The 23200-nt window shown below is 38.8% G+C and overlaps 1 protein-coding gene across 1 annotated transcript; it reads left to right on the top strand.

Annotated features, from left to right (window-relative positions):
• The first annotated feature begins 472 nt into the window (after positions 1 to 472).
• On the top strand, positions 473 to 21590 carry LOC122986409 (polycystic kidney disease protein 1-like 2). The gene is made up of 42 exons (XM_044357665.1): positions 473 to 483; positions 570 to 829; positions 1508 to 1666; positions 1764 to 1952; positions 2651 to 2761; positions 3287 to 3434; positions 3540 to 3769; positions 3870 to 4280; positions 4383 to 4510; positions 4664 to 4811; positions 5589 to 5787; positions 6211 to 6322; positions 6433 to 6574; positions 6677 to 6889; positions 7269 to 7411; positions 7561 to 7740; positions 7866 to 8003; positions 8523 to 8669; positions 8758 to 8882; positions 8973 to 9093; positions 10926 to 11054; positions 11158 to 11383; positions 12355 to 12545; positions 12639 to 12869; positions 13542 to 13643; positions 13802 to 13980; positions 14080 to 14226; positions 14345 to 14544; positions 14916 to 15142; positions 15232 to 15448; positions 16249 to 16721; positions 17078 to 17174; positions 17265 to 17405; positions 17494 to 17679; positions 18193 to 18523; positions 19173 to 19306; positions 19382 to 19509; positions 19617 to 19777; positions 20235 to 20445; positions 20593 to 20694; positions 20779 to 20910; positions 21111 to 21590. The coding sequence occupies exons 1-42, from the start codon at positions 473 to 475 to the stop codon at positions 21276 to 21278; spliced, it is 7428 nt and encodes a 2475-aa protein (XP_044213600.1). The 3' UTR covers positions 21279 to 21590.
• The last annotated feature ends 1610 nt before the right edge of the window (positions 21591 to 23200 follow it).

The raw sequence follows: 23200 nt of genomic DNA, 5'->3' as shown, positions 1-23200 counted from the left end.
AAGGTCTGTAGATCTCCCTGTTAAGGGGAATTCATGATAGTATAACACTCAAAAATATTTAATCATATTAAGTTAGGTCATAATAGTTATGACCTTTTAACATTTAATGTTTTTCAGTTCAACCCTCTATATCATTCTCAACAACAATAAACCTGTGAGACAGTTGAAGGGTTTGGCTCCTTTTAAAGTTCAAATTGACATTTTCATGGTAGTGACAGCTCTGAATGAGAAGGTTATCTCTCTCTGCAGGTTGTAGTGCCCTACATTTATGGAGGTAGAAGAGCAATTAATGGCTGTTGACAGTGGGCTCTTTTCTTCTTTTCACTACTGGTCTGACCTTTGTTTGTTCACAAGAGGTATGGGCACAACACAAAGCTAGGCAACCATCAAGGAGGCCTTCCTAATGTCAGTAATTACTCTAAAGAGCTGATCAGTGTCCGAGTTGCTGACGTCAGTGTCCTTTAAAGACATGATGTTACCGGAGTGAGTGAACAGTGTGCAGGTGCAGAGACAGAGATGGGCAGCTCTGCTTTCCCTATACTGACTTTAATTGTTCTCTTCCTCAGCAGGACTTGTTATGCTGAGGATGATCCAGAGGCTCTTTCCTGCCCAGAGTACCAGGAGGGCTTCGACGGCTCCTGCTATGAGTTTGTGGGTCTTCAGCGATCCTTCCACAGTGCCCAGGGATGGTGTGAACGAGGCGGAGGACACCTGGCCTTCATCCTGAATGATGAAATGCAGCAGTTCCTTCAGAAGCACCTGGAGACGGAGAAGGACTGGTGGCTTGGGCTGGCACCTGCCGCTCCAAACCTCACACTCGACTCTGAGGGTAAGAGGGCATGTGACATAAACCAGACTACATGTTGCATGGCTTTTTGTAACTCTACATGTATTTGATGGCCAGCTTGAAAAAAGCTATGTTGCAAGGGCCAAAAAAATATTCATAAATGGGTTTTAAAAAACCCAACATTTTCAACAGCTAAATATTTTAAGTATTTTGCTTCATATATAAACAACACATTTTAGATATCTGTGATCAATGTATATATCTTGAAATTGACTGTGAAATGTCAGGAATGAATAGATTACCGTTTAGCTGTTATCTCTGTAGGCAGCTTGCATGTCCATTGTAGAGACTTGAATGTGTTTGTTTACTGACGTTTGTTAGAAGGCTGGCACGTTGGGATATCTCCACGAAGCAGCCGGCATGATGACAGATATGCTTCATTCTCTTTGGCTTTCTCAATAAGCTTGCTGTCAAGTGGCCTGATTTACAAATGGTTTTTTTTATTTCCTTCTCCAGAGAATGAGTCTTTATCATTCGTTCACCCTGCCTCTAGACCCTTCTATTGCTTTGTTGTTTTACGACAAATCCCTAAATTGCACCTTTGACAATTAACTTACCCTGATGAAAGATCCATAGAGTGACCCTTTCTCAACATCTATAGTGATGCTGATCATTAATGTTTGAGCAAATAAATTCTTGTGATTTTCTGATCATTCCAAGGTTCCCTTGCATGGCTGGATGGCTCAGATGTCAGCTATAATAACTGGGTGAACATGCCAGATGAACAAGCAGCCTGTGGACATATCCTGAGACAGTCGGGCTTCCAGTGGGAAGCCACAGAGAACTGTAGCCAGGAGCTCAACTTCATCTGCCAGTTTGGTATGCACTCATTAATGAATCAATGAATAGAGTTAAACCTACAGTATGTTGTAGATTATGTTTTCTCGCTTAATAATCCTTTTTTCGTTCTCCTCAGATTCTGGGAAATCTATTGCATGTGATGGCCAAAATGCCACATTACAGTGTGGTTCTGGTCAGGTTATAGAGATAGACGACAGCTTCTATGGTCGGAAAACAATTCACTACTGCCGATCCAAACTTACAGCCTCACCTGCATCTTCCCAGGAGGAGTGCAGCTGGATAGATGTGGTAGATTCTGTGACAGGTATTATGAAATATATTTTTCATTAATGTGACTGTAAAATGTAAAGAACCAGCCTTGTTTTATGTCATGTTATGTTATGAACACAGTGGGATATGTATAAATCCAGGCGAATATGTATAATACATCTAGTTACTTTACTTCGATTTCCGACACATTGGTATGAAAGATGAACCATTTTGATGAAGGCATATTGGTATTTAAAATTGACAGAAACACCAGGCTTTGTTAAAGCAGCTTTAACAAACAGGCCTGCTAAAATATACAAAAATCACCACAAACTACGTCTGTGTTTCATGCTTTGTGTCAAACACAAAAACCATGATTGCCCTGTGACTGCATACGAAAGGATTACACTGCCAGAAAAGACATTAGGCAAATCCCTTCCTCAGAGCTGAACAGATGGGCTTTGATGTAAATGTACTGTCACATTCACAACAGTCTGGGATTAGTTATGCTGGGGGAGTTCATGCAGTTACTAAGCAAATAGTTAGTATTTCACCTTATTGTTGGTATACCTCCCTAAGTAGCTGTTAGCCCCTCTCATTATAGAAACACCAGTGAGATTACAATATTTTATTGTAATAGGATGAAAATTGAAGTTTCATGCTTTTTAGCCATGCTAACAGTAGGTTTGAAAATAATCTGGATCATATTCCTGACAAACATCATCAAACACTTGACTTATGTGTTATTTCCAGACCATTGCCGTGGACTGCAGGCTTGCCAGGCTCCAGTGGATCTGAGCTCTTTTGGTGAACCCTGTCCTGTGCTGGGAAGTTACCTGTCAGTGGAGTACCACTGCAAACATGGTCAGATGTACAATTTGTCCCTTTCACTTCCAGTATACAGAGAATTTTCTCTCTTTAACGCTACTTATTAAGCCTTATCGGGGAACTATGTATTTAAGGTATTGTTGTGTTACCTTCTTGTTTACCTATTAGTAGCTATTTTGTTTGCAGTTAGCCAAAGTTGTGGTTTATGTCATCAACGTCAGCCTATGTATTGCATGTCTTGTGTTCCTCTTTTTGTGACTCAACCAATTGTTCTAGCTTTGCCCTTTCATCTAATTTGCCAACAGAGCTACAGTACATAGCCTCTCAAGCTAAACTTTCAACTCAATCAAAAGTTTGCCATACAGGTGTAATAAGAGCGAGTTTAAGGTTGAACTTACATGAACTGCATGTTCATATTATCTGTTCCAACAGGACTTCGGTCTACTATGCATAATGTTAGTTTGTGTAATGTTCAGGTTCATGTAGATGAGATGATCAACAGCGGAGATCAGTATATGACTATGTTTCGAATTCAATTTCAATTGTTTTATTTTCTCTCAGGACTCCACTTATTGATGACTAAACTGGCAGCCGTCTTTGATAATGTCACCATCACTGTGAAGTGGCTCCTTCATCCGTTTGAAGGAAACCTCACATGCACACTGAATGCTGGAGATGGCCACACTATTGATCCATACAGCCCAGAGGAGTGAGAAATACTTAAAATAGAAAGTTCTGGACATACAGTATGTAGATGATTTTATAAATATAACCTGTATTTATGCATTTAACTTTTCGCTTACCTGTCTCACAGGATGGAGAGCACAGTGATACACAAATTCAAGCATCCTGGTGTTTTCATGGTTGGAGTGGAGTGCACTACCAGCGACTGGCATGTTACAGCTCAGAAAGCAATAACCATTCAGGAGCCTGTTGGAGAATTTGGTGCCATCAAGTGCTATAGCAGGAACATATCAGCAGGTGGCACTAAATGCAATGTGTATTATGGCAGGCCTGTTCAAATTCAGGTTATGGTGGAGGCAGGTGAGTCAATCTAATACTGCAGTTGATAAATAATGCTTTTAATACATTTAATTTCTCAAAAAATATAGAATAATATAATTCCCTTGTTTGCTGTTAATAGGTACAAATGTTACTTACACAATTCAACATGAAGACCGTTTGGTTGCAAAGTCATCAGTGGACAGAGGCATCACACCCCACAACATTACACTGAGTGCAAGTGCAGTGGAGCAGGTCGAACTTGGCTGCTACAACCTGACTCTTACTGCCTCTAACAGGGTCACAACCCACACAGTGTCCACCAAGCTGGAGCTGTGTCTGCTGGAGCCTGTCGAGGGACTGCAGGCCTCAGTGCAAACAGAGGAAGGCGAGTGTCCAGACTCCGCTGATCTCATTATTAGTGTGTCACTGGAGCGAGGAGCCCCTGTGCAGCTTCTCTTCTCTCTGACTGGAGTCAATGACACTCTCTCCGAGATCAGAGACATGCTCACCGGAAGCTTACAAGCTTATACATTTTCCAGCCCGATTGAAGGTACTTGAAGCTTAAGCTGTGCTGTAGTTAAAGAAAATGAAACACTCTTAGTAAATAACACATGTGCTCAATATATTTTAAATTCAAACTCTTTTGGTGAAGGACTTCTGAGAGTGAAAGTACAAGCCATGAATGCCCTCTCAGCCTCTGATGTTGATGTGGACTTGGAGAACATACTCCAGGCTTGTCATAATTACTCTGACTTTTCATCAGAAGAACACGGAAACACAGTATGTAGAAGATCAGTATCAATTAATAATCACTTGTGCACTGAAAGTTTTTTGCGTAACTGTAATTTGTTCTAAATTCAAATGCAGTCATATGTGCAGTGCTGATATCTGCTTGTTGCTGTTATAACACAATGGTTTTGTTTTTATTGACAGACGGATGATTTGAGTGTTGATGACTCTCATGACTTGAGAATCAATGCTACTCCAGAAACTGTGGTTGACTACACTCAGAATGTCACACTGACGGTAACAGGAAATGATTCATTACCCAGCAAAGGACTCGCATTTGAATGGAAATGTAGTAAGTACAACAATTACTTGACCACTGAGCACTTTAAATTAGCCTAGTTAGCTTGTAAAACCATAATTTTAGAAATTACAGGGTGACAGTTGCAACACAATTAGAGGAGTACAGGTAATCCAGTTCAATAACCGTAAAAACTGGGAAAACTTTGAATGTTCAGTATTTGTTGACATGTTTGCATAAACATTAATATCCTGTTTTTAGTGTTATCCTGGTTTGATCATTCAGGAGTTTCTTATGTTCAATGTAAAATTCCTGAATATTCTGAAGATAATCCCAGTTTGGTTTCCAGTTTTCTGGACTCTTTCTGTATTTATCACTCTGCTGGGTTTGGTTTCTCCTTCTTATCACCAGTAACAGAAGATGGGAGTGCGAATACAATTTATTCTTACCAGTGTCTGACTTTCACTTTAATTTAAGCATGTAGCTCATTAATTGCCATATTTTATGTTTTACTGACTAACTACTACATAATTCAATGTGTGGTAACACCTGCACACATGACAGAAACCTGCCAAAGCTGTTTATATGCCACAGTAAACTATTTCTATATTATAGTTTCTCAAAACAAGGATAAGGGCTTACAGTATGTCGGATTTTGAAACCGGAATATGATGTTTATGAGATTGTGGTATCGTGTTGATATTCTACTGGATTGCATTGTGTTGTGTATATAATGATTAATGATGTTAGTCTTTACACAACAGCAGCACTTGACTCTCTTTATTGTTTTGGTGCTATATTGAGGTTTTGCTTCTGTTTCTACTCATACAGAAGGAAATTGCAAATGCGGAGAAAAAACGAAGGATGAAACTCACGTTATTGACAAAGACTGCCTCCCAAATCCATTTGAGATAATCAAATACACTGTAACTGTGAGGAAAACAAGCTGGTTTAGGAAACGGGTTGACCTTGCTTCAGCTTCTAAGTGCATCACTGTTGCTCCAAAGGAATTCACAGATGTCACCATCAGGTAAAATGGGACCACTCAGACCAAATACTCATTTATTGTCAAAACAACTTTTCTGCAGGTTGTTGACAGTGGTGTTAGAAATACTGTTAACTAAGGAAAATGATTTTCATATACAGTATTGTGGCTATTAAGTTTAAGGTTAATATCCACTTGGGATCACTGAAATTAGCTAATCGATATTTGATTAGTATACTTGTTTAAAACTACATTAAACAGAGTTGATATTTATTATCTTGTAGACTATAGAGCCCAACACATGCACTAAATTCACAGGATATCATGACAATTCACAAAGTTTTGGTTTCATGAGAATTTACTGGCTCAAAGGGTTCAGGAGCGAGAACGAGACTGAGAAGCCCTTCAATACAGAAGTGTCTTTTATTTGAATATGTTATGATCATATATTTACTGTTTTTCTTGCAGCTGTGATAATTGCAGTTCAATAAATGTGAACAGCCACGTAAAGCTAAGACTGAGCTGTGTAACAACTTGCCCAGACATAGTTTGGTATATCGAGGACCCCAATCCTTTGACAGTGAGTCTGAAACTGCATGTTACTGCTTTTTAAACAAAAACATAAAAGATTAATGTGCTGAATGATTGTTGTACACAGTTGCAGTGTGTTATGTGATTATATTTTCATAGGGCAACGTCCAAACCTGTTACGCCAGAGCAGGAAGAAGCCCACCTATTGAGAAGCAGGATGGCAACACTGAACTTATTGTACATAGCCACCTTCTGAAAGTTTCAAGAGACACATTGCAAAACATCAGTGTGATTGCTTATGGTGCGTTCTATGGTTTTATAGCCTTTTGAATCCCAGCACTTTCATCAAAATTGATTTAAAAATGTGTCATAATTTTGTGTGTTATAATGTTTGTTATAATAGGAAAGAACAAGACAGGTTTTGCCAAGTACACTCTGCCAATACCGGGTCCAGAGCCAACAGAACTAGCAACAACTGAAACACCCGCAGACCACAGCGCCGCCTCATGTAGCATCTCTCCACTGTCAGGAACGGTGCTCGATGCATTTGACATCACCTGCAAAGCAAGTCCTTTCTGCTCTACAGGCTGTCTTTATTGCTTCAAAACAGACACTGGTGAGAATGTATTGCGCTTTTGTTCCTTATTTAACAATTTACAATTAAGAAAACAAAAAGCTCTGTTACACAGGGAGCTTTTGAAAAACAAAGAGAGAAACAGGAGTATGGTATGTGTTAATTATTAGGCCAGTTGATTTCTGGATGTTACATAAGAGTCATAGTAGATTATAGTTATTGTTGCACATAAAATAAAGCTCCTCATATGAACCAAAAAAAAAATATGTTGGTGATTACTTACCTTTTGAAGAATGTTCTTTGCTCAAAAAATAAGTGCCAGAGATTAATTTGATTGCTTTTGCCGTTCATCACCTGTATGCAGATAAATAATCAAGAATCCATTACGACTGTGTAGCTAATTTATCTCTTTGTCTTCAAGGCAAACATCTGCGCTGCAGCAGTGCAAATGAGGTGAAATCTGTCTTCCTGCCTCTTGGAGATAAGAACAACAATTACAGCTTGTCTGTTGTGGTGACTGTAAAAAATGAGAACGAGAAGGCTACCACAACTGTCGCCACTCAGGTTTGTCATCTGTCAATAATCATGTATCTTAAAGAGAGAGAGGATAGGGCCTGGGGAAATCAAAATTGAAGAAAGAAGTTGCCCAGTTTATCAGAAGGTCTTAAAATTATTCAAAAATCATTTTTAAATGGTTGTTTATCTTCTTTAAGGTACGAAAAAGCAACTCCAGTACCTCTGTGGAGACTCTTCAGTCTGCAGTGAAGGATACTGTGACTCAGTTAGAGAAGCAAGGTCTGCTCTCTGGTGAGGCACTTGGACAAATATTCACTTCAGTTTCTGATATGCTAAACACAGAGACCAGTGAGGATCAGAAAGACGCAAGGACGAAGGTAACAGAATATGGTTTAGGTTGAAACTGTGCAAGTCAATATGTTGCTGTGATATTTTTGAGGCTTTATTGGTTTCTCAGAGTGAAGAGCCGAGTGATATTAATCAGCACTTTCTTCTCTTTCAGCTAAGAGAGCAGATGTTGACCAAAATGACTACAGTTCTGCTGGACTCCCCCAGCAACACAAGTCAGGAAGTGCAAGTGACAGCCAGAGCTGTGGCTGGACTCACCCAGCGCTCAGACGAGCTCAGTCCCACTGCTCAAGTAGAGTGCATTAGATCAGTTCTGCGATATCTTCAGTAACAGTGTAGAAACATGGGGGAATTATTTTTTATTATTAGCTAAATTTGTAAAAAAAAAAAAAAAAAAAAAAGATCTGTTTTATTGTGACAATATGTAAAAAATGCATCTTAGAGGAGTGTTGTATCTTCAGTTAAGTATAGAAATGCTATAAATGACCTCTTACAGCCAGTATTTCATGTCAGTGGAGTCTGGATTAGTGAAGAAGGGAAGATGAAGTTGTTGTGTGCCTTGACTTCTTGATTATCTGGAGTCTTTATCTTCAGATGTAGGACAGTTTGTTTTTGCATTTGACATCACCAAGCAGCAACCTGCATGCTGTTTGTACGTTTTTACAAATCTTTAACTGCTTTTCTCAAATAAAACAATCTCAAAAGTGTTTTGTTTTTTTACAAAAACAACTTGAATATTTGAAATATGTCTGTCAGCTTCTTAGACACTGATCAACTTTTGTTCTTTCCTGTTGCTGTATTTCGTCTCCAGGAAGAAGCGGGTTCATTGTTGGTAGACCTCAGCTCCTCCCTCAACACTATCAGTGTCAATCAGGATGGTGGAGATGATGGAGAAGTTGCGCAAGCAGCTACACCAATAGTTGAAGCAGCCAGTAACATATTAAATGTTTCATCAAATGTGAGAGCAAAACTACCACTGCTAAATGTTTTTTTTTCTCCATCAGTTCTCTATGCTCCTTACTCAACAAGATATATGTTTTCCTCAGAAAAAAGTCTCAGATTTTCTTCTTACCGGGATAAACAATGTTCAGAGTGCTTTGCTGAATAATAAGAAACTGAATGGAGACCCTGCCATCATTGATTCTGGTCAGATCAGTGTGTATGTCAACAGGTAAGGAATGGCTGACACTGGGAACATGTAGTTGATAATTTATTAGGGTGTCCTGAAATTACAAGATGACTCTGATTCTGCTTTCTGCAGAGTTTCCTCAGAAACCATGTGGATGCAGGATATAAATGTCCAGAAGACCAGCTCATCCAGGTTTTCCTTTCCTACTCTGCCTGCTGACGTCCTCTTTCCAGGGGAGCTGGTGGATGTGAGAGTAAGTGTGAGCGCATAGGAAGGAAATAGAAACAATACACATTTGAATTTAAAGATGCAGTCATTCGACAGAATGTCGCTGGCCTGTTTAAGTGTTGTATTGCTCTGCTTTGAACTGGCCAGTATACAGATTTGCTTGACATCTCTGCATCCTTGGTACCCACATCCAACAGTAACACAAAAAGTAAACGGCAAAACTATTTTATCCCTTATAAATATTGTGGTCGTCATCCTGACCAATTGGTTACAAGTAGGCCTCATTACCTTTATTGTTTGTGCTCTTTTAGGGAAGTACACGTCACTTTGAAAATGCTAGATAGATTAAAGAGGAGAGAAACATTGTTTCCCTGAACTTTATAAAAATCTAACATCTGACCAAACTATTTAACGAAAAGAGATAGACAGAGCCATTTATCCACAAAAATGTACATACAGTATCAAGTTTGCACATGCCTTCTCATTCAAGGGTTTTTCTTTATTTTTACTATTTTCTACATTTTAGAATGATGCTGAAGACATCAAGACTATGAAATAACACATATGGAATCATGTAGTAAACTAAAAAGTGCAAAACAAACAAAAATATCTTTAATATTTTAGATTCCTCAAAGTAGCCACTGATGACAGCTTTGCACACTATTGGCAATATCTTATGTCTCATGTTTTTCAATTAACAGGTGTGTCTTGTCAAAACTTAATTGGTGGAATTTCTTGTTGTTCTTGTTGTTCTCTTCAGTTGTGTTGTGGTGAGGTAGCGTTGGTATACAGCAAATAGTCTGATTCAACTACTGTAGAAATCCATATTATGGCAAGAACCGCTCAACTAAGTAAAGAGAAACGAACAAAAACCATCAAACGCTATGATGAAACTGGCTCTCATGAGGACCACCCCTGGAAAAGAAGACCAAGAGTTACCCCTGCTGCAGAGGATAAATTCATTAGTTACCAGCTTCAGAAATCGCCAATTAACAGCACCTCAGATCAGAGCCCACATCACTGCTTCCAAGAGTTCAAGTAGTGGACACATCTCAACATCAACTGTTTGGAAGAGACTGCATGAATCAGGCCTTCATGGTTGAATTGCTACAAAGAAACTGCTGAGGGAGACCAATAAGAAGAAGAGAATTGTTTGGAGTGGGGTGGACATTAGACCAGTGGAAATCTGTACTTTGGTCTGATGAGTCAAATTTTGAGTTTTTTTGTTCCAACTGCCGTGTCCTTGTGAGGCACAGAGAATGGGTGAGTGGGTGGTATCTGCATGTGTCGTTCCCACTGTGAAGCATGGAGGAGGAGGTGTGATGCTTGGCTGGTGACACTGTTGGTGATTTATTCAGATTTCAAGGCACACTTAACCAGCATGGCTACCACAACATTCTGCAGCGACACGTCCATCTGGTTTGCCCTTAGCAGGACCATCATTTGTTTTTCAACAGGACAATGACCCAAAACACACCTCCAGGCTGTGTAAGGGCTGTTTGATCAATAAGCAGAGTGATGGAGTGCTGAACAGATGACCTGACCTCCATAATCACCCAACCTAAACCCGACTGAGATGGTTTGGCATGAGTTGGACCGCAGAGTGAAAGAAAACCAGCCAACAAGTGCTCAGCATATGTGGGAACTCCTTCAAGACTGTTTATTTACTACATGATTCCATGTGTGTTATAAAGAAACAAAATGTAAAAATAAGGGAAAAACCCTTGAATGAGTAGGTGGGTCCAACCTTTTGACTGGTGCTGTACATTGTTGAAAGCTGAATCAGTTCAAATTGAGTCACTGTTGTGCAGTCTTTATTGTTTATTAATATATCAGCCTATACCTAACTTCTCACAGATGATGAGTTTTGAGAAGAATCCATATTCTTGGACAGAGGAAAACATCACAGGAACTGTAGGATCTCTCTCTCTCACCAGAGCGAATGGCACAGTCATCCCTGTTGAGAACCTGCCCGAGGAGATAGAGGTAATATCAGTTTTTGAGATACTTTATTTAGAGTTAGTTTATATTGGATTAAATCTGTAGATTGTTCAGAATAATGTGTTTTTGTATCACTGGGGGTTTTCAGATTCTCCTTCCAAGGCTTGACGTTGGGCAGGAGAACAGTACTGTCTTGGATCTGGCCAATTTCAGCACATTAATAATTGACGTTCCCTCACCTGACGTAACACTGGTGCTGAAAATGGAGCCCTCTGAAGACATTTCCTTCAAGCTATTCCTGGGATACAAAGATTATCCAAGTGATGAGAATTTTGTAGCCACGACTCAGATCCCTCTTGAGAATGTGAAAGAAGGTATCAGTAAAAACACCAGATTTACTTTTATAGTTTATATGATGTGGCTCAAAGTCACACTTTATGAGTTGAGTTGAGTTAACTTTATTGCCATACAACAAACATTGTTTAGAATTTCCCTTGGTGAGATTAACACAACATACTACTAATAAAATAATATACATAATAACAGTTTAAAATACACAAAGCGTCATAAATATAAAAGATAAGCTAAAAATCTTACACCTTAAAGTGTGGGAGATTTGCGATTCAGAGGTTAAAAAACTTAAACATATCAAATACAGGCTAAATACCATAAATCATTACAAAGACAACAAAATGTATTTTAAAGTGCCAAAGGTTTACTATTCAAGGGGTCGAATAGCCTCAGGGAACATATTTATTTTAAACTGCTTGTATTTAAAACAGAGTTTAGCGGCACCATGTCGCCATATTTCAGCGCCATCTTTTAAGTCCTCAAAGAACATAATGACAATGCTGTCTGCTGGTTGTCCTGTCATGAAACAATTCCTGGCTCTTCAGGCACAGGTCTATATCTTACAGCTATTGACATTACCATCATCATCATCATCATCACAAGTGTTATAGATAAACCTTTGGGATGCATTGATTGTCCATGATTGATGCATTTTCCTAAAAGATTTGTCTCTATTTTGGGTGAAATTTTGTCTGACATTACATTATATTGAATGTGCTTGCCACAAATGCAACAAAGTTTTCTTACAAGAAGAATAAACACATGAAGTAGAAAGTAGAACCAACAATTTGGTTTCCAGACTAGACAGAGACATTTAACTGTTCACAAAATTGAAGTTTCATCCCATTAGCAGTCAGTGTGTAGCTACAACCTGCCAACTTACAAAGTGTCATTGATCAAACAACTGGACCACATATTCATTGATATCATATTAAGTTTTGGTAGAGGTCTAAAGCCTGCATGTGTGTATAAACATGGTGTCATTTTAACACAGAGGAAAAATATACCTGGGTCCTTGGTCCCAAAGATAGAACAGCAGATGTTGGAGTGCACTTCCTTGTTATGAAGCCCGTTGTAGAGCCAGGCGTCAAATCCATCAACGCCACTGTCAACGTCATTACCATCGCTGCCCAATGCAAATACTGGAATGAAACAGAGTCTTCCTGGAGTGAAGATGGGTGCAGGGTGAGTGCAAAATCAACAAAGTTTTTGCATCAATACATCCTTGAAAAGTGAGCTGTAGAGTGTGATCCGCTGCTGGTTTTCCTTTTTCTCTAGGTCGGTCCACTCACTACACCTTTGGTCACTCAGTGTCTCTGTAACCACTTAACCTTCTTTGGGAGCTCTTTCTTTGTCATGCCAAACTTAGTGGATGTGTCACGCACGGCTGAACTTTTTGCCACCTTTACTAACAATCCTGTGGTGGTGTGTTTTGTGGGGGCCATCTTTGCTGCTTATCTCCTGGTGGTTGTGTGGGCACGCAGGAAAGACATCCTGGACTCAGCTAAGGTAAATCTCAAAAAAGACTTTCACATTAATGTATGGTTAATTTTGAATCTATGCCAGACCACATAGGGTCTAATTTAGACTTTTCTGCTTACACGTGTAGTTTAAAATCGTAGAAAGTTTTCAATTCATTCCCTTAAGCAAAATTATCAATACCACAGCATAATAATACCCCATTAAAGGGACTGCATTTTAAACGTTATCAAAGTGAGAGGATAAAAGTATTTACAGACTAACACATGCAAGTATTAAATGTAAAAGTACTTATTGTGGAAAAGGGTTAATTGGTTTGAGACCCTCATTTGTTTATGTTGCTTTATTGTTGTGTTGGGAATCGACTTCTCTGCTAACAGCTGTGCTTAGTTCTTGAGCAGTAAAAATGAGGTATACTCATGTAGGGTACCAGTACTTAAAACCTGTGCATTAGTTCATTACTTAAAGAAACATACTGAGATACTTTATATAACTGCACATGAAGTTCACATGTGAAATGCCAGCTCTGTAATACAACAAAATACAATCACAGCATTCAAATATAAAGCATATAATGAAGATATTTTAAACCCCTTTAAACTCTTAATTTAAAGTAGCTTACGTTTGATAATTGTATAGAATTTAGGGAGTTTTTGGTGTATGAATTTCCTCTTAATGTTGTGTGTTCACATTTACTTATAGGTTAAGATAACAGTGCTTGAAGATAATGACCCTTTGGCTGAGTATCGCTATATGCTGAATATTAGCACAGGGCATCGGCATGGTGCATCCACCTCCTCTCAGGTCAGTATGTCCATCTTGACTGACCCATTTTTCCCCCCATTAAAGTTTAGATAGAGGATGTTGTATTGCTGTACAGACTGTAAAGCTCCCTGAGGCAAATTTGTGATTTATGATATTGAGCTATACAAATAAAATTGACTTCACCTGTTATGTTTTAGGTGACGATAACTCTGCTAGGCACAGAAGGAGAAAGTGAGCCGCACCACCTGACAGACTCTGAGAAGCCTGTGTTTGAGAGGGGAGGGGTGGACATGTTTCTGCTCACCACACACTTTTCCCTTGGAGAGCTACAGAGCATCAGGTTGTGGCACGACAACTCTGGAGCACACCCTGCATGGTACAGCATAGACGGCATAAGATGATTAAATTAAAGTTCAGCTTGAGTTTGTACTGTTACTAAAAACACAAATACACACATTATTAATGTTGCCTGCAGGTATGTCAACAAAGTGATGGTGCAGGATCTGGAGAGTGGTCAGAAATGGCACTTTCTGTGTAACTCCTGGCTGGCTGTAGATGTGGGAGAGTGCTCTCTCGACAAGGTTTTCCCAATAGCCACAGAGGAGGATTTGAAGAGATTTAGGTAAGACGAGCCAAAAGTTTGTTAAAAATACGTTATAAAGAAATCAGATGTAATTCTGTATCATTCTTGCTCTATAATGACCTTGAATCCATCTTGATTATTATTCAATACTTTCTAGTAATCTGTTCTTCATGAAGACAGCCAAGGATTTCCGTGACGGCCACATCTGGTTCTCTGTCATTAGTCGACCTCCCTGCAGCACTTTCACCCGTGTGCAGCGAGTGTCCTGCTGTTTTTCCCTGCTGCTCTGCACCATGCTGACTAGCATCATGTTTTGGGGAATCCCCACAGACCCCTCTGAGCAGACCATGGACCTGGGTATGACACAAAATAATAATCATGCAAAGCTTTCAGGATATTACAATCTAGAAGAGGTCATTACGATTGAAAATTCCAATAATTTTACTCTAAAATACTTTCAAATTAGTGTCCCAAGATCCTACTTTAATCCCCCCTACACACACACTCTCTCTTAAATGCACTTAAGAAATCTGATTATTCACAGTTTTTGGCAGTTTGTACACTGGACATGTCATTGACAAAGACCAACACAGACATCAAAACTATTACAGTGACAGTAGTGCAGCAGGATGAAAGAGAAAATCACTGCACAGAGTTTTGCATTCTGAAACTGAAACAAAAATACCAATACTGAATGCTTTTACTCACAAACTCACTGTACTTTGCAGGTCATATCGAGTTCACGTGGCAACAGGTTATGATTGGATTTCAAAGTTCAATCATCATGTTTCCCATCAATCTCCTCATTGTGAGTATCTTCAGAAACACTCGTCCTCGAGAAAAAGCCGCCAAAGCAGACGCGTCTAAGCAGGGAAAGACTGGCCGAGTCTCTCCCTCACAGACTTCTTCCCCTCAGAAAGAGCAAAAGGACATCACACCAGACACTGTGATCAAGGTGATGAAATATGAATCTATATTATAAACTGTGAGTAATAACTCCTTTGTTCTGCATGTCTGAAACACCTCATGTGGTTTTTACATTAGGACATAAAGAGAATTGCCCAGTCACTGTCAAAGGCCATGAAGAGTCCACTTCCTCATCTGGAGCTGAGGCCTGGTCAGCAGGCTGATATCAACACGCTGCTGTCTCTGGTGGAAGACATCATCAGGCAGCAGAACCGAGTGGCCGGAGACTTCTACAATGATGCCTCCAAAAGGGAACGCTCTATGATCCTCAGTTTAGGTGCAGTCAATCTACAAGGTAGACTGCACCATGCCTTTGATATCCTGTGGTCTCAATATATTGCCTGTTTCATATGGAAAAACAGACTTATGGAGAAATGCCTTTAGGGATAAAAAGCCAATTAGTAGTAAAGTATTAGTATAAAAGCCAATTAATACACAGACAATATAGATATTGAATGCCTACAAATTGAGAAAAATATGTATAAATGTGAAAACAATTTATTTCACATATATATTTTATCACTTATTGCATCTTCAGAATTGATTTTTCCTTTAGCTGAATTTAATTTCCTTCAGTTAGCTTTTCTTCATATGATGTGGCATGATTCATTTTACTTTTAATTTGCAAATATACAAGTTAAGGATGGATCAAAATAATTTCCTCAATATCGAATTAAAGCTAGGATTATATATAATCTACATACAAATTACAGAGGCATCAACTAAACTCCCCAGACTCATGATTCACTAATCATGTATCACAGCAGATACTGCAGTTCAGTTGCTGGTATCTAAGGCTGTCTTGCCAGTTTGGGTGAAGTCTGGCAAACTGGTCGAAATTAGGCCATACCACACTCTTGAAGAAAATCCTGCTGAAGGTGCAATACGTTTCGCTGATGGTAAAATAAATCCACACATGGGAAGATAAATAATGTTGATGGAATAAGAAATGATTCTGAATTTGTACAGTAAACATTTGTGCCATGCATTTATAATTATATGTATCAAATGACTCCAAACAGCAACTTTTCATTGAACTGTTGATGTCTTTGATGACGTATTGGTATAATGGATTTAATATCTTAACTTGGACAGAAAACAGTGTGTGGGGCAGCCCCGAGAGGACTTCAGACAGGGTTCAGAAGAAGAGCACCAACAGCAGGTATCTGTATAGGCAGCTGCGTCATGTTGAGAAAGAGCTGGGTTTGCTTGGACCTTCACGTTTTCCAAACCCAGACAACTATGACCGAGCCATGCAGCAGGTTCAGGGAATGAGGAGTCTGCTGGAGTACCACCTCCCTTCATCCAGCCTGGAAGGAGACCCGCTCGATCGCAGCCCCAGTCCAGAGGAGAGCATCAATAGGGACACTACCAAGAAGTGCTGTCAGGGAGGGCTGCCATGGTGGTTTGTCTTTGTTGGCTGGATACTGGTGATTGCAACCAGCGGTGTGTCAGGATACTTCACCATGATGTATGGGCTGACGTACGGGAAAGACCGTTCTATAAGCTGGCTCATCTCCATGGTGGTCTCCTTCTTTGAGAGCCTGTTTATCACTCAACCTCTGAAGGTGAGGACATTACAGTGCATGGTCAGGTATTAAATAGCAAATGTTATGTGTTAGGAAAGCTATTAATTAACTGCCATTTAACTGGAGTACAGAGAGTTTCCAACCAATGTCAAATAATTTTTTTTACTGATAGATATATTAATGATATATTGATATAATCCTGCTTCAAATGGGGGATTCTTTGTTTGCGATTGGATGATATTGCCAAAGACTGATGATTAAAGTTCAGCTGACAGCCAATGACAACCCCACAGATGTACTTCCCAGTACTACAGTACATACTTATTAACATATTTATAATACATTGATCATTATGGGCTTCTTTGGTATTGAGGTCTGAAAATTTTCTGTCACAGGTTCTTGGTTTTGCTGCTTTCTTTGCCCTTGTTCTGAAGAAAGTTGACCAGGAGGAGTATGGAGAGCCTCAGATAGATGAAAGTCTCAAAAACTCAGGTACATTTTAATGCTTTACATTTGTATTGCATTGTTTTGTATGGAAAAAAACAACAACAACTAATACATGAGTACAAAATTCCTTCTCAGATGATATTGATACAGTGCGAGGAGCAAGAAGAGACAGCACATGCAGTTTCTATCAGCCACCACCCCCAACTGACATAGAGAGGATGAGGAACAACATGATTAAAGAGCAGAAAGTCTTCATCCTCATCAGGGAGATTCTGAGTAGGAAACAGGCTTTGATACATAACAGCATATGAGGCAGCACAATACACTGTAAGATGCCAAAGTAAGATATGTGTTTGTGATGCAGCCTATATGGGATTCATGTGGATGTTGCTCCTGGTGGCGTATGGCCAGCGGGACCCAAACGCTTACTTCCTGACCCAGCACATTCGGCAGAGCTTCAGCAAAGGGATTTCAGACAGTATGAGTATTCAAGATGTGTTCAACTGGGCAAACACAACTCTGCTGAGCAACCTGTTTGGAGATTACCCAGGTAAACATGTCTGTTATGTTAATAACTGTCGTAACGGCACAAATCCTTGCAAATTTTTGTCCAAACATAACAATATGGAAAAAACATGTATAGTAAATGATTGCACTTTTTATTTTTATTTAAGAGTTCACTTGATACATAAATAAGTAGCTAAAAGCAGCTTATTGTTCATTTTTGCCTTAAGTTTGCTGCATTGATAGTAAATTACAACCAACAATAAATTGAAATCCAAAGCTAAAAGTAGGAGTGTTTACAGGATTTCTGTGTATTTCAAATTTAAATGTTGGACTATCTATAAAAATGTACTCTATTGATCTTCAAATATTTTTGTCCTTAAAATACCATTGTACTTGAATCACTTGTCAGTGCCTCAAATTAAGCTGCAAAATGTGTAAAAAGGATGGAGGATGGAGTTTTTTTGACTAACTGTGACAAATAAAACTGTTTTATCTGCAAAAAGTGGTTTCACAGACACAAAATAAGGTGGACTAATCTTCCATTCAAATGTCACAGGATTCATCACTGATGGAAACTCAAAGTTAGTGGGTAACGCACGTCTTCGCCAGGTGAGGGTGCAGAAAAACTCTTGCGACATTGCTCCCTCCATGCAGCAGTCTGTGCAGGACTGTCACGCTGCGTACTCGTGGGAGTTGGAGGACACAGGCTCCTATGATCCAGGCTGGAGCCCCTCTGTGGCGGATAACACCTCACAGAGTCTTCACGGCCCGTGGACATATCAGTCCCAGGGTACACTGAGGGCCTACCCCATCTGGGGCAATGTGATGCTCTACAGAGGAGGAGGGTTTGTGGTGGATCTGGGGCCGGATTTACAAAACTCCAGCAGGTAGTTTTTAATATTTGAAGAAACCCCTGAAATTAACTTGGAATGATAGAAAGTAATGGAACGATTATCCCACTAATTAATTTCTCCAATGACAGAAAATTAGTCAACAGCAATCAACTAATTGTTTTAAGTAGTTCATCTAATAAAATTACCAAACATTTATAGGTTCCAGCTTCTCACTTGTAAATAATTTCAGCTTTTCTCTATTTTTTATCAATAAAAACTGAATCCCTTTAGGTTTGTTGTGTGCTGCTGAACTGTTCAGACAGTTTGAGCAACTGAAGGAGTCACCTTGGTCTCTAGGATGTTGAAATGGAAATGTGGCCTTTTTTCCCAACATTGTATACAGTAAACAAGTAATTGGTTTATTTAAAATGGGTTAACCAATAATAGAAATAATTGTTAGATATCTTAAGATGTGAGGCAGATAACATAATAGCATAATTCGGTGTAAATTAGTTCTAAAGCAAAACTCATGTTGCTTGTTCAGTTTTTTGGATTGTTGCCTGTTTGGATTTTATAATTGTGTCATTATTTGCTTTAATGTCTTAATCAGTGGTGTTAGGAAAGAACTGGCAGTCTTGAAGCATGTTGGAACGTATTACATTTCTAACCATAAAATTTAACTATGCGTTGCATGTCTATATAGATCCCTTCAATACCTTTATGAAAACACCTGGCTCGACATGTACACACAAGCGATCTTTGTCGAGTTCACTGTGTACAACGCCAACGTCAACCTCTTCTGTATTGTCACGCTCATGCTGGAGACCACAGCCATAGGTAGGTAGTACATGTTCAGTTATGAGACCTTCAGGGAAACCTCAGTTGTTAAACATGATGTTGTGTTTCATTTAGGAGCTTTCCAGTTTCACAGTGAACTTCAAAGTGTGCGTCTTTACCAGTCAACTGGTGGCCTTCACATCTTTGTCATGGCCTCTGAAGCCATCTACTTCCTCTTCATTATATATTACATGTTTGTTCAGGTATATATTTATTATACTTTTAAAGTACTTCCATTATCAGTAATAATAAAGTTTCTCATCAAGACGAATCCGATAAACTAGACAAGGCTGCACTCACGTCCTGACAGGGAAAGTTGATGAAGAAGCAGAGATGGACTTATTTCAAGAGTAAGTGGAACCTGCTCGAGCTGGCGATCATCATTCTCAGCTGGAGCGCGCTGTCTGTCTTCATCAAGAGGACTTTACTGGGGAAGCGGGACATGGATTTCTACCAGAACAACAAACACCTGTGAGTTACAATACTGATGTATGCTTTTGTGATTCTGTTCTGATAAACAATCACTAACATAAGGCTACATCAGACTCTGTCAACCTCAAAGAGAATACTGTCATTTTAAGTGACTACACCATAATCTACCTTGAAAGGAATATTTATGTCAACAAAGTAAAAAATTATTTCACCAAAATCTGCTTCTATCTCCAGCTACTAATAAGAATGATCAGAAAGTACTTGAAGTTAGATGAAAGTTCTCAAGAACATGTTTCCTTGATCTTCAATTGTCAGTATTATGCAGATTAGTATCAGTGACATTGTGAAATGTAGAATATTGATTTGATTGTATATTCTTGGAAAACAAAACATGCTTTTTTGTGTGTTGCTGTAAGCAGAAACGCTGTATTGTGCAAATACATTTTTTCAATCGTTTGTTGAAACAATGGTCTGTTCTCTTATGCTCTCTCTCCAGATATGCTAGTTTCCATGAGACAGCCAAAGCTGATGCAGTTCTGGGGTATCTGATTGCCTTCCTGGTGCTGCTTGCTACAGTCAAACTGTGGCACCTGCTGAGACTCAACCCCAAGCTGCACATGATCACAGCAACACTGCAGCGAGCCTGGACTGATATCTCAGGCTTCCTGGTGGTCATGACCATCATGTTCCTGGCCTACTCCATTGCTGTGAGCAGTTTCCCACACTTAACATCAAAGTGCTGCTGGAGTCTCTGCTTTTCTTCCTATTTTATCAACACTCTAGGGGGGAAACCCATTCAAATGTGGTTATTAATACAGAGATTAACTTTCAGATGTTTTAATTCTATTTTACAGTCTAACCTGATGTATGGGTGGAAGCTGTACTCCTATCGGACTCTGCTTGATGCTGCTCAGACCATGATCAGCCTGCAGCTGGGTATCTTTAACTACGAAGAGGTCAGTGTATGACTGTTTTAATTGTACAGCACAGCAGATTATGACAGCTGTTGTTCAGCGTATTTCTTCCTTTTGATCCCTCAGGTTCTGAATTACAGTCCAGTGCTGGGTGCCTTCCTCATTGGCTCCTGCATTGTGTTCATGACCTTTGTGGTGCTGAACCTCTTCATCTCTGTCATCCTGGTGGCATTCAGTCAAGAGCAGATACATCACAAGGTAACTCACCCATGCAGAGTCTGAAATGTTTGAATGTTGCTGATGTCAGTGTCTGCTTGTCATTGCAGTCAACTGTGACCACTATCTGGAAATTTATTGTACAAATACACAGAGTACATGTGCAAGATTTTGCCGTTCATTATAGAAGCATATATGATACTCTTTGAGTTATACATACTGTATTACTTACTGTTCTACAGCCGTCAGAAGAGGATGAAATTGTGGACCTGATGCTGATGAAACTCTGCAGTTTGTTTGGACTCAAATGTAAGAAACAAGGTGGCGACAGCCTAACTGAGAGGCCAGATATTTCATCTGCTTCAAATAATGGACTCTCAACAATTTCTTCAGGACATCACAAGGGTTGATATATTCCACTACAGTCAAACAAAAGAAAGATATTATAAGACCTACAGTATGCTTTGCTTCAGTTGTTGCTTGTCATGGCTTGCTTAATTTATTCATGCCACCATGCTGTTGCTTTGTAACTGCATATTAGCCCTTGCAAGTCTATAAATTATTAGCATTTCTGGCTACTGCTGCAGAGCTGTCACTATTGTAGGAGAAGGTGAATCAATCAGAGAAAGTAGGAACTGCGGATAATCCATATGTTATGCACTGAGGCACTGTATTAAGTCTGCTGCATATTTTGTTAAATAAATACATTTGTGTGTCTGTGACTAAGCAATGAACAATATAATATTAATTATTCAGTTGTATTATGCATCAATCTGACTCTGAGATATAGCTGAGATATTTGATGAAAAACCGTTTTGATTCTGCAATAAAAAAATTAGCTTTATATGTCATTTTTTTACATTAGTGCTCTGTATTATAAAGGATACAATGGCTATGCAGTTAAAGCAAAGTCTGTCAGCTTAAATTCATTGTCAGACAATCTCTATTGCTAGATAGTATCAAATTCACATGAATATGTCATGTCATATGATGTTACAGTCATTTCATTATGTTTCTCATAAGTAAGTAAATGAAAGTAGCACATTATCACTCATTATCACTGAGTGATATTACAGTTACTGATTATGAAACAAGTAAATTGAGTTATCTAAAAAGTATATCATAAAGTAAAACATCAACTTGACAATTTATTCAATTATGACTTAAATAATAACACCGAAGGAACACTGAGTTGCTTTTGAGAAAATGAGCACAAAGCTCCGTAAAACATGACAAAAAAAACCCTCTTTACGCATATGGTGCCACCATTTAAGGGTGTTGTCAGATTCAACAAGATATCCTTTTAAGTGTATAGTCAAAATATGTAGTAATATGCAATATGATCTGGACATCTGCTAGCCATAAACATCAGTACGCAATAGATATGTAGATAGGTGCCCTTAACTGCCTTTTTGGCTGGATGCGTACATTTAATTAAAGGTCTTATGTATCAAAGCCAGGCATTTCAAATGACCAATATCGTCATCGATATTTTTAAATTATCACCAGGTATAGTCTGCTCTGGCAAGGTGCCACTGAGACTTCTGTTGCCACCCAAATATAGTTGAATTCGATTAACTGACACTTCAACTTTGTACAGTGCAGATGTTGTGTGAATGTCTGTTATATGAAAGTACATTTTCTGAAACAGAGATATTGATGACGGTGTTTAAAGGTCAAATGACAACAAATGTCAGCAGAGCATAGTGGGTGTATTTGCTAAGAGCTGATTCCAGGACACTGGAATACAAAAGCCTTGTTGAGTCTAGTCGAGGTGTTGTGGGCCCAACTCAACAAAGCATGAAATTAATCAAGTAAGTATGGATATAGGGATTTTTCAAGTCAAGAGACATCTAAATGTCTACATGAGGCTTTAACCTTTTGCATTTAAAATACTATATGTGTGACCTAAAATCTAGGACCAAATACATAATTCTGTTATTTATTGAATGTACATCGTTCAGTGATAGTGCCACAATAATGAATTAGTAATACAATAATAATATATTAGTGTATGTAAGTATAAGTTGTATAATGTACAGAAAGGTGCTGGACTGAGTTTACAAAAATATAATTAACTGTACTGGATTTTGCACAGGTAAAGGTATGTTATATACACAGGTATGAGAACATAGTACTACAAAGTTAAATACAGATAAATACATATAACATTGTTGTAATGATAATCATAATAGTAAAAGTATAACACATAAGCAAACAAAAGAGAGAATTGGTTTATGCAGTTTATATAATAAATATTAAAAAATATCAATCAAATAAACAATTGATTAAAAAATAAACACTTTATCAGTCAAGGGACTCATCCAGCAAC

This window comes from Thunnus albacares, chromosome 1, assembly GCF_914725855.1.
Source record: "Thunnus albacares chromosome 1, fThuAlb1.1, whole genome shotgun sequence".
Lineage (NCBI taxonomy): Eukaryota > Metazoa > Chordata > Actinopteri > Scombriformes > Scombridae > Thunnus > Thunnus albacares.
The sequence above is the reverse complement of the archived record's forward strand: the minus strand, read 5'-3'. Positions and strand labels throughout refer to the sequence as shown.